Source organism: Sus scrofa, chromosome 6 (assembly GCF_000003025.6).
Source record: "Sus scrofa isolate TJ Tabasco breed Duroc chromosome 6, Sscrofa11.1, whole genome shotgun sequence".
Classification (NCBI taxonomy): Eukaryota; Metazoa; Chordata; class Mammalia; order Artiodactyla; family Suidae; genus Sus; species Sus scrofa.
In genome coordinates this window covers 144,521,626-144,533,574 of record NC_010448.4, presented here as the reverse complement: position 1 = coordinate 144,533,574, position 11,949 = coordinate 144,521,626, and the positions used below count along the sequence as shown (strand labels likewise).

General features: G+C 44.5%; 1 protein-coding gene across 3 annotated transcripts in view; it reads right to left on the bottom strand.

Annotated features, from left to right (window-relative positions):
• WLS (wntless Wnt ligand secretion mediator) overlaps positions 3,916-11,949 on the bottom strand; it is a 287,021-nt gene continuing 278,987 nt past the window's right edge. For all 3 annotated transcript variants that reach the window (XM_021096488.1, XM_003482073.4, XM_021096489.1), the window contains one exon: positions 3,916-4,983. In XM_021096488.1, coding sequence (XP_020952147.1) covers positions 4,874-4,983 — 110 coding nt within the window. In that variant the 3' untranslated portion in view covers positions 3,916-4,873. The remainder of the gene's footprint in view (positions 4,984-11,949) is intronic.

The following is an 11,949-nucleotide window of genomic DNA, read 5'->3' as shown; positions in this document are numbered from 1 at the left end:
AGGACAACAAAGAGGGATGGACGAGTGCAAGCCTATCGAGGAGAACGGTTCCCGTAGCACAAAAGGATACAGGGAGTAAGGCACAGGCTCGTGACAGACAGTCACGTTGCACCCACGTGGTAAGCCTCATCACCTCCACTAAATATCCTGATGCTGAATGGCAGTGAGAGGAGCAATGTCTGATTGAAATCAAGGGAAGAATGTCTGTTTCCATCCCAGTCAGAGAGCCTGGGTTCAGCTGAGGTGTATTCACCGGCTCACTCACCCACCCTCCCCAGCTGAACTCCCACGCCGTCCTAAACACTCATCAGGGAGCTGTGTATATTTTCTTTGGAGGTACACTGATGATCGATCAGGCTTCTTCAGGGTTGAGATATGATTTCCTTCAAGGGATCCCTTGTCCAATATAAAACTGTCTACTTCCTCTTTCAGCCACCCTGGTTAGACAACAATAGAAGGGAGACCATGCCTGGAGTGAAGAAGACACAAGACGCTTCGTTGTAAATGATTGCAAGGGGATACTGTCATCCACTGAGGCTCCCCAGTGTGACCCCTCAGCCTCTCAGAGCTTGATTAACTTGCAAGAGTTGACCATACAGAGTTTCTAGAACTGCCAAGATGAGGATGAGAGACCCAAGACCAACCTCCCTTCTGACATTTCTTATAGACCTTCTCAAAGTACCTGCTGGGACTCCAGGGGAGTGACTTCCAAAGGCTTCGCCAGCTCACAGGAATCAGAAGTGAAGCATTATCTCAGTTCTGAGAAAGGATCAGAACTCCCTAGAGGTCATGAGAGAAACCACTTATTTCATTGTTATGGATATATTCTTCCCCTAAGGGGAGAATCTAAGAATAATACATAGTGATTTACCAATGGGATAATCAATATAAAACTAATTGGTTTTTTTTTTTATTAGAACAAGCAATTGTATTTTATCTGTTGAATAAAATGGTAAATTTTCTTATTGTTTAAAAAAGGCAGATTGTTGGGAATTTTATACTTCTTTTCTATAATATTTTTTCAAAGCTACTTGAAAAAATATTTTAAGACAATTGGTAAACTGGTATACATGACTAATAATTAATTTTCTCTAGGTTGATGGTCCTTAATAAAGGCTTTTTCTCACCTCTTGAAGGGTTTCTTGAACTTTCCAACAGACTGAAAATGGTTGTGTTAAACCTGCATTGTTGAAACTGGGAATTTCTTCAGCAGAACTCCAAACTCATTTCGTGTTCATGGAGAAGACAGAATACACAGAGGAACAGGTGGCAACTGAGCTCCTTCTGGCCTCAAGTTTCTCCTCCAACATCCACCAGTAATTTCTTTCCTGTCTCTGGATGAAAGTGACCTCTCACTCTTTGCAAACAAACTCATCAGCTTGTGACGTTGATCCCAAGTCTCTGACCTTCCTTGGTGCTTCTGTAACCTCATCATTTTTTCTTGACTTCATGGCTGGCTCTCACTCCTCACGTTTACAGACTCAATCCAGTTCTCTCTCCAGACTGAAAACACAAGTCTTCTCTCTATTCTGGTTCCTCCTGGAGCCACCATCCTACCTCCTTCCTTTCCAGCATGACCACTCACTGCCTGTGTTCTAACCTCTAATTTCTGCCTTTGCCCTGAGGTCCCACATTTCCAAAGCGTGAAACCCAACAGGCTTTATTCAGTCTTTAAATGCTGTTAATTCCCTCAGGTTATCTCACTTTTTTCCCCATGAGTCTGCTTCCTTCTTTGACACCTCACATCCTGTGGGTCATCACCTAATTTTCTTCCTCTCACGTCTCGAATGTGGCCATGCTTAGTTCACTACTCAGTTATCTTCCTTGACACTTTGATGCTCTGCTGAGCTGAACTTTTTTTTTTTTTTTTCTTTTTGCTATTTCTTTGGGCTGTTCCTGCGGCATATGGAGGTTCCCAGGCTAGGGGTTTATTGGAGCTGTAGCTGCCAGCCTACGCCAGAGCCACAGCAATACGGGATCCGAGCCGCGTCTGCAACCTATACCACAGCTCACGGCAACGCTGGATCCTTAACCCACTGAGCAAGGGCAGGGACCGAACCCGCAACTTCATGGTTCCTAGTTGGATTCGTTAACCACTGCACCACAACGGGAACTCCTGAACTTCTCATTCTTAATGATGATGGCTGCAAAGCCTCCTGCTATGACTGGTCTGCTTCTCCTCTTGTTTCTAGTTGTTAGCTTGTCAACTCCCCCAGAAGATGGCTTTTAAAACCCAGCCCAGGCAAATCCCAGCTCCTCATTTTGCCCAATATAGTACCTCTTCTCTGATTGTGTGCCTAGCTCAAAATGGATTCTCCATTCTTTAGAAACTGACCCTGATCCACAGAGTAAGCCGCTAGCAGCCATTTGACTTGGCTTTCCTGATCACAGTTGATTGACACAGGACAGCCACTTGTGCGAGACTGAGCCACTCAAGTACCTTCTCTCCGTTTTGAAGAAAGAGAGAAACAAAGACTAGTCAGTGGTACTGTTCTAGGGGAAAGGTCCATGAACCCCCTGTGCTGGGTGCGCTCAGAAAATTCTAGTCAAGTCCCTCTTTGAGCTAAGCTTGCTAGACTTGGCTTCTAGCACTTAGAATCCTTTAGGTAATAAACTCACTGACATGTCCCCTCCAGGAACCCCTAATTCTGCTAAGGGCCCTATCCATTCCCTCATCTAGGAGGGCTTGAAATTTGACTCTGCTCTTGCTTTTCAAGAGATGCACATTCAAAATGCTCAAAGTTTTCCAGTTTTATCTCCAGAATAAATTCCCTCTTCTCCGTGTTCTCTACCACTTCCCCGGTCCCAGCCTTTGTGATGTCTTTGCTGGGTTTGTTCAGGCTTTTTGTTGCTCCAGCAATAATTATGGTCACCTTACTTCTCTGCCTAAAACCCTAGGCTAAGTCTGATAGCTCTTCCCATAGCATTATGGACCTTTCTCATTCTGGCTCATTGTCTGCTAGTTCCACTCCTTCTGTGTGCCAGTAAGGCCTGATGATCAGCCTTACCCAAACATTCTCCAGTCTTCATTTCTTCTGTGGTTTCTCTACTGCTGTTCTTTTGTCCTTTGTCCTTGGTAAAATCTTACTTCCTTAAGGCCTATCTCAGGCCCTTTCCCCATCTCCTTAGGAGAAAGTCTCCCTCCATCCTCTGGGGCAGGAGATCACTTGTCATGTTCTAGGTTCATCTTCCCTTTCAGATGGTGAGGCATGGGCTACATTTAATTCCCAGCACCACAGTGGTCCATCTGAAGTGCACTGGATCATATGCCATCAAATGTTTATGAAGGCAGGTAAAGGCCTGAGAAAACAGTCAAAGCCAAAGTATTTCCTCCCATCACTGTTGACCATGGTTTTAGCCAAAATCAGGGAAAAGGAAGTTTGGAGAAGGGGTGCTGAGTAGGCGAATTAAACGGACTATGTCCCAAACCTCTAGGCATCAATGTCTGAAAAACAGGACACTCACAAAATTGGTTTTAGACTCCAGAAAGAACACATTTACATAGCTTTAGAGTTTAAAATGCATTTCCATATACATTAACTGATTTAATTTGCACTGCCACCCTGTGAAGCAGTTAAAGTTTACAAAGGCCAGTTTGTAGGTGAAGGACCAGCCAAGTCAGGTGGCTTCAACAAGGTCATGCTACATAATAAAAGTCAGAACCCTGCTAGGAAACCCCGCCTTCCAACCTCAGATTCAGTATCCTTTTTGCTATACCCTGTTGCCTCTCAAATGGCTGAGTTAAAATACAATGAAACAGGCTATTTGGGAATAGATGGGGGGTGTTTGTCATCTACTTCTAAATGATGTATCACTCCCTCCCACTTCCTGCCGAGCATGCCAGCCTAAGGAGGTTGACCACCCAATGCAGAAAATGCTACCCTATTTCCAGAAATAGATACCACCCCCAAACACTTTGACTTGATGCAAAATACTTTAATTTTTCATAAAGCTATTTCCTTTCCACCCCAAAGATGCAACATGGAGAAGAATCTGCATTCACGTGTCCTGGTTGAGGAGGACGACGTGTGCATATACATGTAGGCATATACATACAGGTTTATTTAAATGATTGCATCTACATTTTCAGAGGCTGTTTGAAGCATCTGATGGAAAGAAAACACATTTTAAGCAAGAGGTTAAAAAAGCTTTTCAGACCCAAAGGCCATTTAATACAATAAATCCTACTTGGGTAGTTTAGCAAACATTTTTTAAAAACCCACATCCAACAGACTGGTTAGTATTGGATATACAGATTTGGTTTCAAAGCTGAAATGCCCCTGGTGTAACAGAACCTTCTCATGAAATTCAATTATTTTATATTATGTCATAAAAATAGGGATACAACTTAAATATTAACTCAATAGGCTACTTGGTGATATAAATAGGGAAAAAAAAAAAGTGGTCATGTCATGGACTAGGAGTGAGAAGACTATGACACCAGCCCATCTTGGACTGCAGAGGATGTTACATTCTATGCTAGAATCTAAAATAGGAAAAAGAAATTGTCAAATATTCCACTCCATATAGACCCCATCTGGCCCAAACCATCCCCCAAGGAGCGCACCCCCAACACATGAGGTTTACTAACCACCTGCTACAGATGTTACTATGTCACTAATTAACAATGATCACCAAAAAATGTGTCATACCAGAGGTTTTGTTATCATACACAACACATTAGTGGCTATAGGGCTCTTCCTCCAAGAGCGACCGTCAGGAGGCAAGCTGACAAACGTCCACGCCGCTGGTCCAAGAAACCACAGCTCAGAGACGGAGCATTTGTTTGCACATGGAGCTCTCTGGCACGCTCCCCACTCTAGTGAGAGGGGCCAGGGCATGGGGGACAGTCCCAGCCGGGTGCTGCAGCCTCCTACTCCTGGGCCTCCTTGCGGGTCAACTTGTAGATCTCGGTGGGTCCGTCCACGTGGGTGATGGTGGTGGTGAGCTGGAGTTCTTCCCCACTGTGGACACCCAGATCGCCTGAAACAGGGTTTTTGGTGTTAGATGTGATCCAGGAGGAAGTGGAAAGCTGGGGTTCATTTCAGTAACAATACCAGCCCTCTTTCACATTCTGAGCTTAAGGGAAAAAACAGGACACACACACCTACAACTAGGGCTGACTCCCACTCTTTGCACTTGGACTTGGCAATCATTTCTTATCATTTTTGTCTCCCAGAGAAGAGATTTTAATGATAGATGAGTGAAGATACTGCTTATTTTATTCATAGTAATTATTAACATTTAATGAGAGCTTACTTTGTGCCTGATGCTAGTCTAGATGCTTAATGCAGGATCATTGAAACTTGTCAAATGCTTCCTCTGCATCTACTGAGATGGTCCTGTCGTTTTTGCTGTATTTAATCCTCACAAGAGCCCTCTGAGGCAGGCACTCTCGTCATACCAGCTTTATGGGTGAGGAAGCTGGGAGGGAGGTCAGGAAGGGGAGCAGACACACGATAAAGCCTGGAACTTGGCCAAGGAAGGAAGGTCTGACTCCAAGGCCGCGTATACACTTGCTGTTAATAATTTACAAAGCAGCTATACCATGTGAAGGCAAATAAGACCTGTCTATATTTACCAACAGATTTGGATAGCGTACTTCATGGAAGGCCGTTAGGAGCAACTAGAGGTTTTCTTCTGCAGGAAAAAAGTAACAGAAATGTGCTCTGAATTTCCTGCAGCCCCAGAATTCCACACAACACCAGTGTTTTGGGGTCATGCCGGGTAGACAAAGGCATCCCTCTGCTGAAAGAGAATAACATGTCCTCTTCTAAGCTAGCAGGAGAAAATAAGTTTCTGCATTAAACCCTTAAAGTCTGCTGCCTGGCATAAGGCATTTAAGTGAGTATATAACTGGCAAAGGGAAAATGAAAAACACCTGGACCCAATGGTGTTCAGTCAGACTGTGTGTGGGGTGCACGTGTAGAGACATATCTGCAGAGAGGATAGATATGCTGGAGCTGGAGAACAAAAGGTTAAGGTTATAACTGGGACTGTTATATTGTGCACATATGAATTCATAGTTTCTGGCACTGAAATGTTCCCTAGTTCAAAGCATGGAATTGAATACACAAGCACTGTTTTCAGTTGGGAATCCAGACCATGACTTAGAAGAAAGCACTGGTCCTACCCTTAGGACCAATATCTTGTCACAAGTTTAGGAACTGCTGGGCATCTATGCCTCTGATGGCTTAAGGACCCTAGGGGTCACCCCACTCTCTGGCCCTGCAGGCTCCTTGGCCGGTGCCCTTCATGTGTGCCATGTGGTATTAGTTTTTCACTGTAGATCCTCGGCAGCTGTGTGACTGAGTTGGTCTTATGAAATGCTGGAATTGTGGCTCTTCACCCAGGTGGATCCTTAGCCCTAGTAGGGCCATTAGCTGTTACAGAGACCACTAATGGCAATTTGGAACTGTCCAAGCAAGCGTCCAATCTACAGGACAAGGAGCAGAGCAGGTAAAAAAGGGGTATCAGCCCAGCCTCCAATACTTTCAGCCCTTGGGCCAGGGCATAGCCAATAAGGTGGAAAGGCTGTTGAAAGAGGTTACTGGGGTAGAGTTGCCTGGGCCATGCAGAACCAGTACTACACAATGAGCAAGTTTTCCCAGGTCACTAACTTGGATACTTCCCGCTGCAACTCCTGGCCCACTTCTCAGTCAATAACAGGCATAAGCCTCCAATGTCTTTTTTTCCTTTGGTCTTTTTAGGGCTGCACCTGTGGTATATGGAAGTTTCCAGGCTAGGGGTCAAATAGGAGCTGCAGCTGCAGACCTACACCACAGCCACAGCAAGGCAGGATCCAAGCCACATCTGTGACTCACGGCAACCCTAGATCCTTAATCCCTCGAGCAAGGCCCGGGATGGAACCCTCGTCCTCATGGATACTCGTTGGGTTTGTTACCACTGAGCCACATTGGGAACTCCAGGCCCCCAATGCCTTGCTCAAAGCTAGTTCTGGAATTGCATGTTTGAGTGAGCCACCAAAACTTCAATGCCCATTTCATGATCTGCCTATCTGAGAGTCATCAAAATTTCAGAGAGTCCTGGTCACCCCAGTGGACCCACTAGCACCTCCAAGTGTTTACCTAAGGCATCCCTTTTACCAAAGACTTCTTAAAAAGAGAGACTAGGTTGTACTTCTTCCCAGGCTTTGAACCAAAGATGCTAATTATTTATGCTGAAAATGTGATTCCAATTACCAGGTCCTGGAAAATCTGTATGTCCCTACAGATCACATCATAAGAAGAAACAGACACAATTACTTGGGCTTTTTTATTTTAATAAGTGCCTAAATTATAGTGCTTATCAGATGTCTGACTCCATTCTAAACACTTTACAAATATTACTGTATTTAATTCTCATTACCAGCCCTTTGATAGAGGCACTATTTCATCAGTCCCTTCCTTTGAAGAAGACACCGAGGCACAGAGAGGTCAAGTAACTTTCCCAGGACCCAAGCTGATAAATAGTGATGTGACAGTGAACTCAGAGCCATGAGGCTCCAGAATCTAGGCTCCTCAGCCTTAGGCTATGCTGACTCTGTATATATTCAAATTTCCAACAGCCATTGAGAACACCAGTGAAGTATAAGTTCCCATGCAACATGTTATTATTATAAACATATGCATACAATAATCTGTATAAACGGTCGGCACATTAATTTTGCTTTTGTATCTGATGAAAGGGAATTTACAGAACACAACATCAGTGTACTGATAGTAAGGAGAGCTATTATTTATCAGTATTTACCATATGCACTCTTAGGGGCTTAGCATGCCTGGTATTTCCTAATAAGATCTAAAGACAGCAAGGCTCAAAGAGGCAATGAATTTCTCAAACGTGACCAGACTTGCTCTCAGCAGAGCTGGAATGAAGACTCAGATCAATGGGACTCTGGCTAGCAAAAATCTGTGATTCATGTGTGGTTTTAGTGTACCACGAAGGCCAACATTTTCCCCTTAGGGAACGGAGGGAATATGGCAGTGACACACAGGAGTGGGGATCCCGCCATTTGTCTCCAAACTCCACAGCCTCCCTCTCCTGCCAAGGTCTCACTCCATCTGTTACTCTCCCTCTCTCAGCTCCTGCTGCTCAGTGCAAACATGCTCAAAGTCTCTTCCCATCCAAGACCAAAAAAAAAAAAAAAAAAAACCCTTCTGAAAATGTGATGTATTTCTTATTGGGGGAGGGGAAGAATAAATGGAAAAGAATAAATTATGAAAGGAAAAGAAGGGAATTCTTCACTTTGCATTAAGTCTCTTTCCCAGGTTATGATGTCGCTACATCTCAGCTCATCAACAATAAGATGAAGGCTTGTTTCTAACCATTGTGAAATGAGACCAATCTCTGGCATTGGATTTCATCTCGAAGTACTATCAATGAACCCATATCTATGGTATTGCATCCACACATAAGTAGCTGCTGCTTGATTTGAACTGCCTGGAATGAATGCTGGGGACCCAGAAAGCTACATAAACTACACTACAATGATAGGAGGATAAGCACAGCTTCCTAAAACTAGCAGCATTTTCATGACAACTGTTTGTGTATCTGTGGTTACTTTGGTAAAAAGAAGGGAAACTTCTAATTTAATTTCAAGGTGGTTTCACAGAATTTAAGAGAGACCCACGGTCTTCTAATATTAATAAGGACTACCTAATTCTGTCCTCACAGCCACTACGGCAAATTAACACCTCATTACCCAGATGTGAAGCCAGAACGCTCTCCCACCATGAGCTCATATTTATGTCTTGCGGTCATACACAGTATATACGGAGCCAGGATTCCAAACCATCTGTGTCTACCTCCAAAGCATACGTTCTTCCTAGAGCACTCCTGACTTTTCTGTGGGACTTTTTTTTTCCAATCCCACAACAAACTTATTCCTATTTACCTTCAAAGCTCAGCTCAAATGATAACTCTCTGGAAGGATGTCCCTGGTTCATGGCAAAATGAGAAAATCCAGGAGAGTGTAGGGTTTGTAAAGCTAAATTATTTCCATGCCAAGGACTCTTGTTTACTACAAGATCACATAGTAGTAACATAACAGATATAATCATATCTAGATAATATCTCTATATATTATATAGATAATATCTCTATATATTATAGATATTATGTAGATAATATCTATATATATTATATAGATATATCCTTTCTATATTAAGGGTGTTAATGAAATAGTGAATGGCAGGTTTTGAAAATCTCAAAAAAAATTTTTTAAAGAATGTGAATCACTAGCATAGTATCTGGTAGGTAGTAAATGCTCATTAAAATAGCTAACAAGACTTCCTGGTATGGGCCTATCCAGCTTCTCCCTGCTCTGCTCTAGTCCAGTATGCCAGCACTGGTGTTCCCCACAGGGGTTTAGGAACAAACACCCAGCTAGAAAGTAAGTGTGCTTTGGGATTCCTTCTTGGGGATAAGGCAGAGGGGCCTTGGTGGGACAGGGTTCAGGAATCCTGGGTCCAGCTATCTCTCAATCCCTTTCAAATATCAAGGTGGTTTATCCCAGGCTTGAAGTGACCCATTTCCCATCTACCTCCAAAGTACCTCTGGACACTCTATGCCAGGCATCCCTAAGGCGGGAACACAATAAAACCTAGACACTCTGTGTGAAATCTTAAGTGTCACGGCCTGAATTGTACCCCCTCCCCAATTCATCCACTGAAATCCCAATTCCCAATACCTCAGAATGTGACTGTACTTGGACACAGCGTCTTTAAAGAGCTGACAAAGTTCAAGTGACGTCATCAGGATGAACCCTCAACCCACAGGACCAGGATCCTTAAGAGACAAGGAGATTAGGATACAGACACACACAGAGGGAAGACCATGTGAAGACGCAGGCTGTAAGACCCACCACAGCATCTGAGTCCAGCCCTGCGGGTAAGACCGACTCCATCCCTGTTCACAGACATCAAGGGGAGGCCAGGTTAGCCATGGGTGGGTGCATGTCACCAAGCACACACGCAGGGAAAAATGGCAATTAAAGGCTGCTACTGCCAAGGCCTGGGGCCTCAAACCAAACACTGACTGAGGCAACAAAAGCCAAAGCCACCCTTCCTGGGAAACAAGCAGCAGGAGACACAGAAACCTCTAGAAGCAAAACCGAACCAAGCAGTAGCTACCAGGACTCAGGGTTGCTGCTGTGGCTTCTAGCAGAAGGGGTGTGTGCCAGACGGAAGACATTTAGTGCAAATAGAAATAGAAAAGAGCCTGTTGGCAATTAGAGTGTCTCCTGTCACCGTTGTCACAGTCATCCAGTCAGGAATTCCATGTCTCACTTTTTTTCTGAAACCTTCTGACAAGAATTTTACAGATGAAATAACACAAAAATGAAAGCTAGTGTCAGGAGTTGTCCGATTTCCGAAGCAGCTCCAACTTTTTTCCCCACGTGAACTGGTGACCGAGGGGGTCGGGACAGTGGGTCATGTGTGCAGGGCGTCAGTGATGCTGTGCCCCTGGGAGATGAAGCCTCCGCTCTGTGCTGCTGTTCATTTCTGCCTGGGAAGACACTCAGAATGATTCACAGACTGGCTATGGAAACAGGTAAAGAGTAGCTTTAATGAAAAGGCAGCAGGAGGAGGACAGAAAACGCAAATGGTGCTTGAAAGAGAGTCTAAAGTATCTTTGCTAAATTTAAAAAAAAAGGCATACGTATGTCACATATATGTATACATGTGTGTACATGTGTGATCATACATATAAAATGTATCTAAACATGCATATACATACATTTTTATATATATACACATTGATAGTCTCATATATACCTAGTCACTGATTTGAATGTGATTTGCACTAACACTGCAGCTTTGGTGGATTAACCAACAGTTAGGAACCCAGAGTGCCACACCCCTGGGATACCATCAGGTGCTGACAAGCTGAAAACATTCTGGCTTAGACCTTCTAGCTGGAGCCATCCTGCCACGTCCCACGTTTCAGGAGGCAGAGGAGGCTGCTGTGTCTCCCGGACCAGGTTTCTAGCTCTGGGAGAGCAAGGGCTGTGTGTGTGTCACACCATCCTCGCAAACCCAGCACAGGCCTAAGCACTGAGGCACTCACCAACTCATTTCTAAGGGTCATTTTCCGAGCCCCAGAATACACGACAAAGAGAAACACGTGAGAGAAGATGCTCTTTGGAAACTGACTCTCTCTTGGACATGCTGGCCCCTTTGTTCCCCTTCTGTCCATTCCTTAGGAGAAGCAAAAGGGAGAAGCAAAAGACTACTCTCTCTGCTCTCATCTCCTTCCTCCTCACCCCCTCAATGCCTCTTGGCATTTCCCTCCACCTCCCAAAGCAACGCTCCTCAATGGTGCTTTCTCTTTCCTTAGCCCCTTGGTCTCTGTTGCATCAGAAACTGCTTGCCAAGTTCCTGGAAATGAGCTTTTTCCAGAGGTTCATCCAGGATCCCGCTCATGAAGGCAAGAAGCACCGCACACCTGGGATTCATTCTCCATAGCAAGAGATCCAAATTCTTGGCTCTGGACCCTAAAGGCTAGAGGGAGGAGGGAGTCCAAGCCCTTTAACAATAAAAACTCTCCACACACACACACAAAAGGAAAAGGACCATGGGAAGCCTGGGGGAGGAGGAGAAATGCCATCCAGAGACTCAAAAGAATGTAAAAATACAATGTATGCCTATGAGAAGTTCATTTTCTAGGTTCCCATGTAATATTCCAAATTAGCTCTTTCCAAGGAGCTTCCAAATCTTGGCAAACGCTCCATAATTCCTAGGATACACTGTGTGGTCTGGCAGTGGGTGAAGAGATGGAAGAGAGCAGAAAAGGAAAATGATCAGAGAACCCAACTCAGAAGAGCCCCTTCCAGATGCACCAGGATGCAGCACCACCCAGGGAAGTGAAGGGCACGATATGCTGCCAGGAGCTCTCGGGCTGCCACAAAGTCACAGCAGATCATGTCACCACCACAGGACTGCTAAA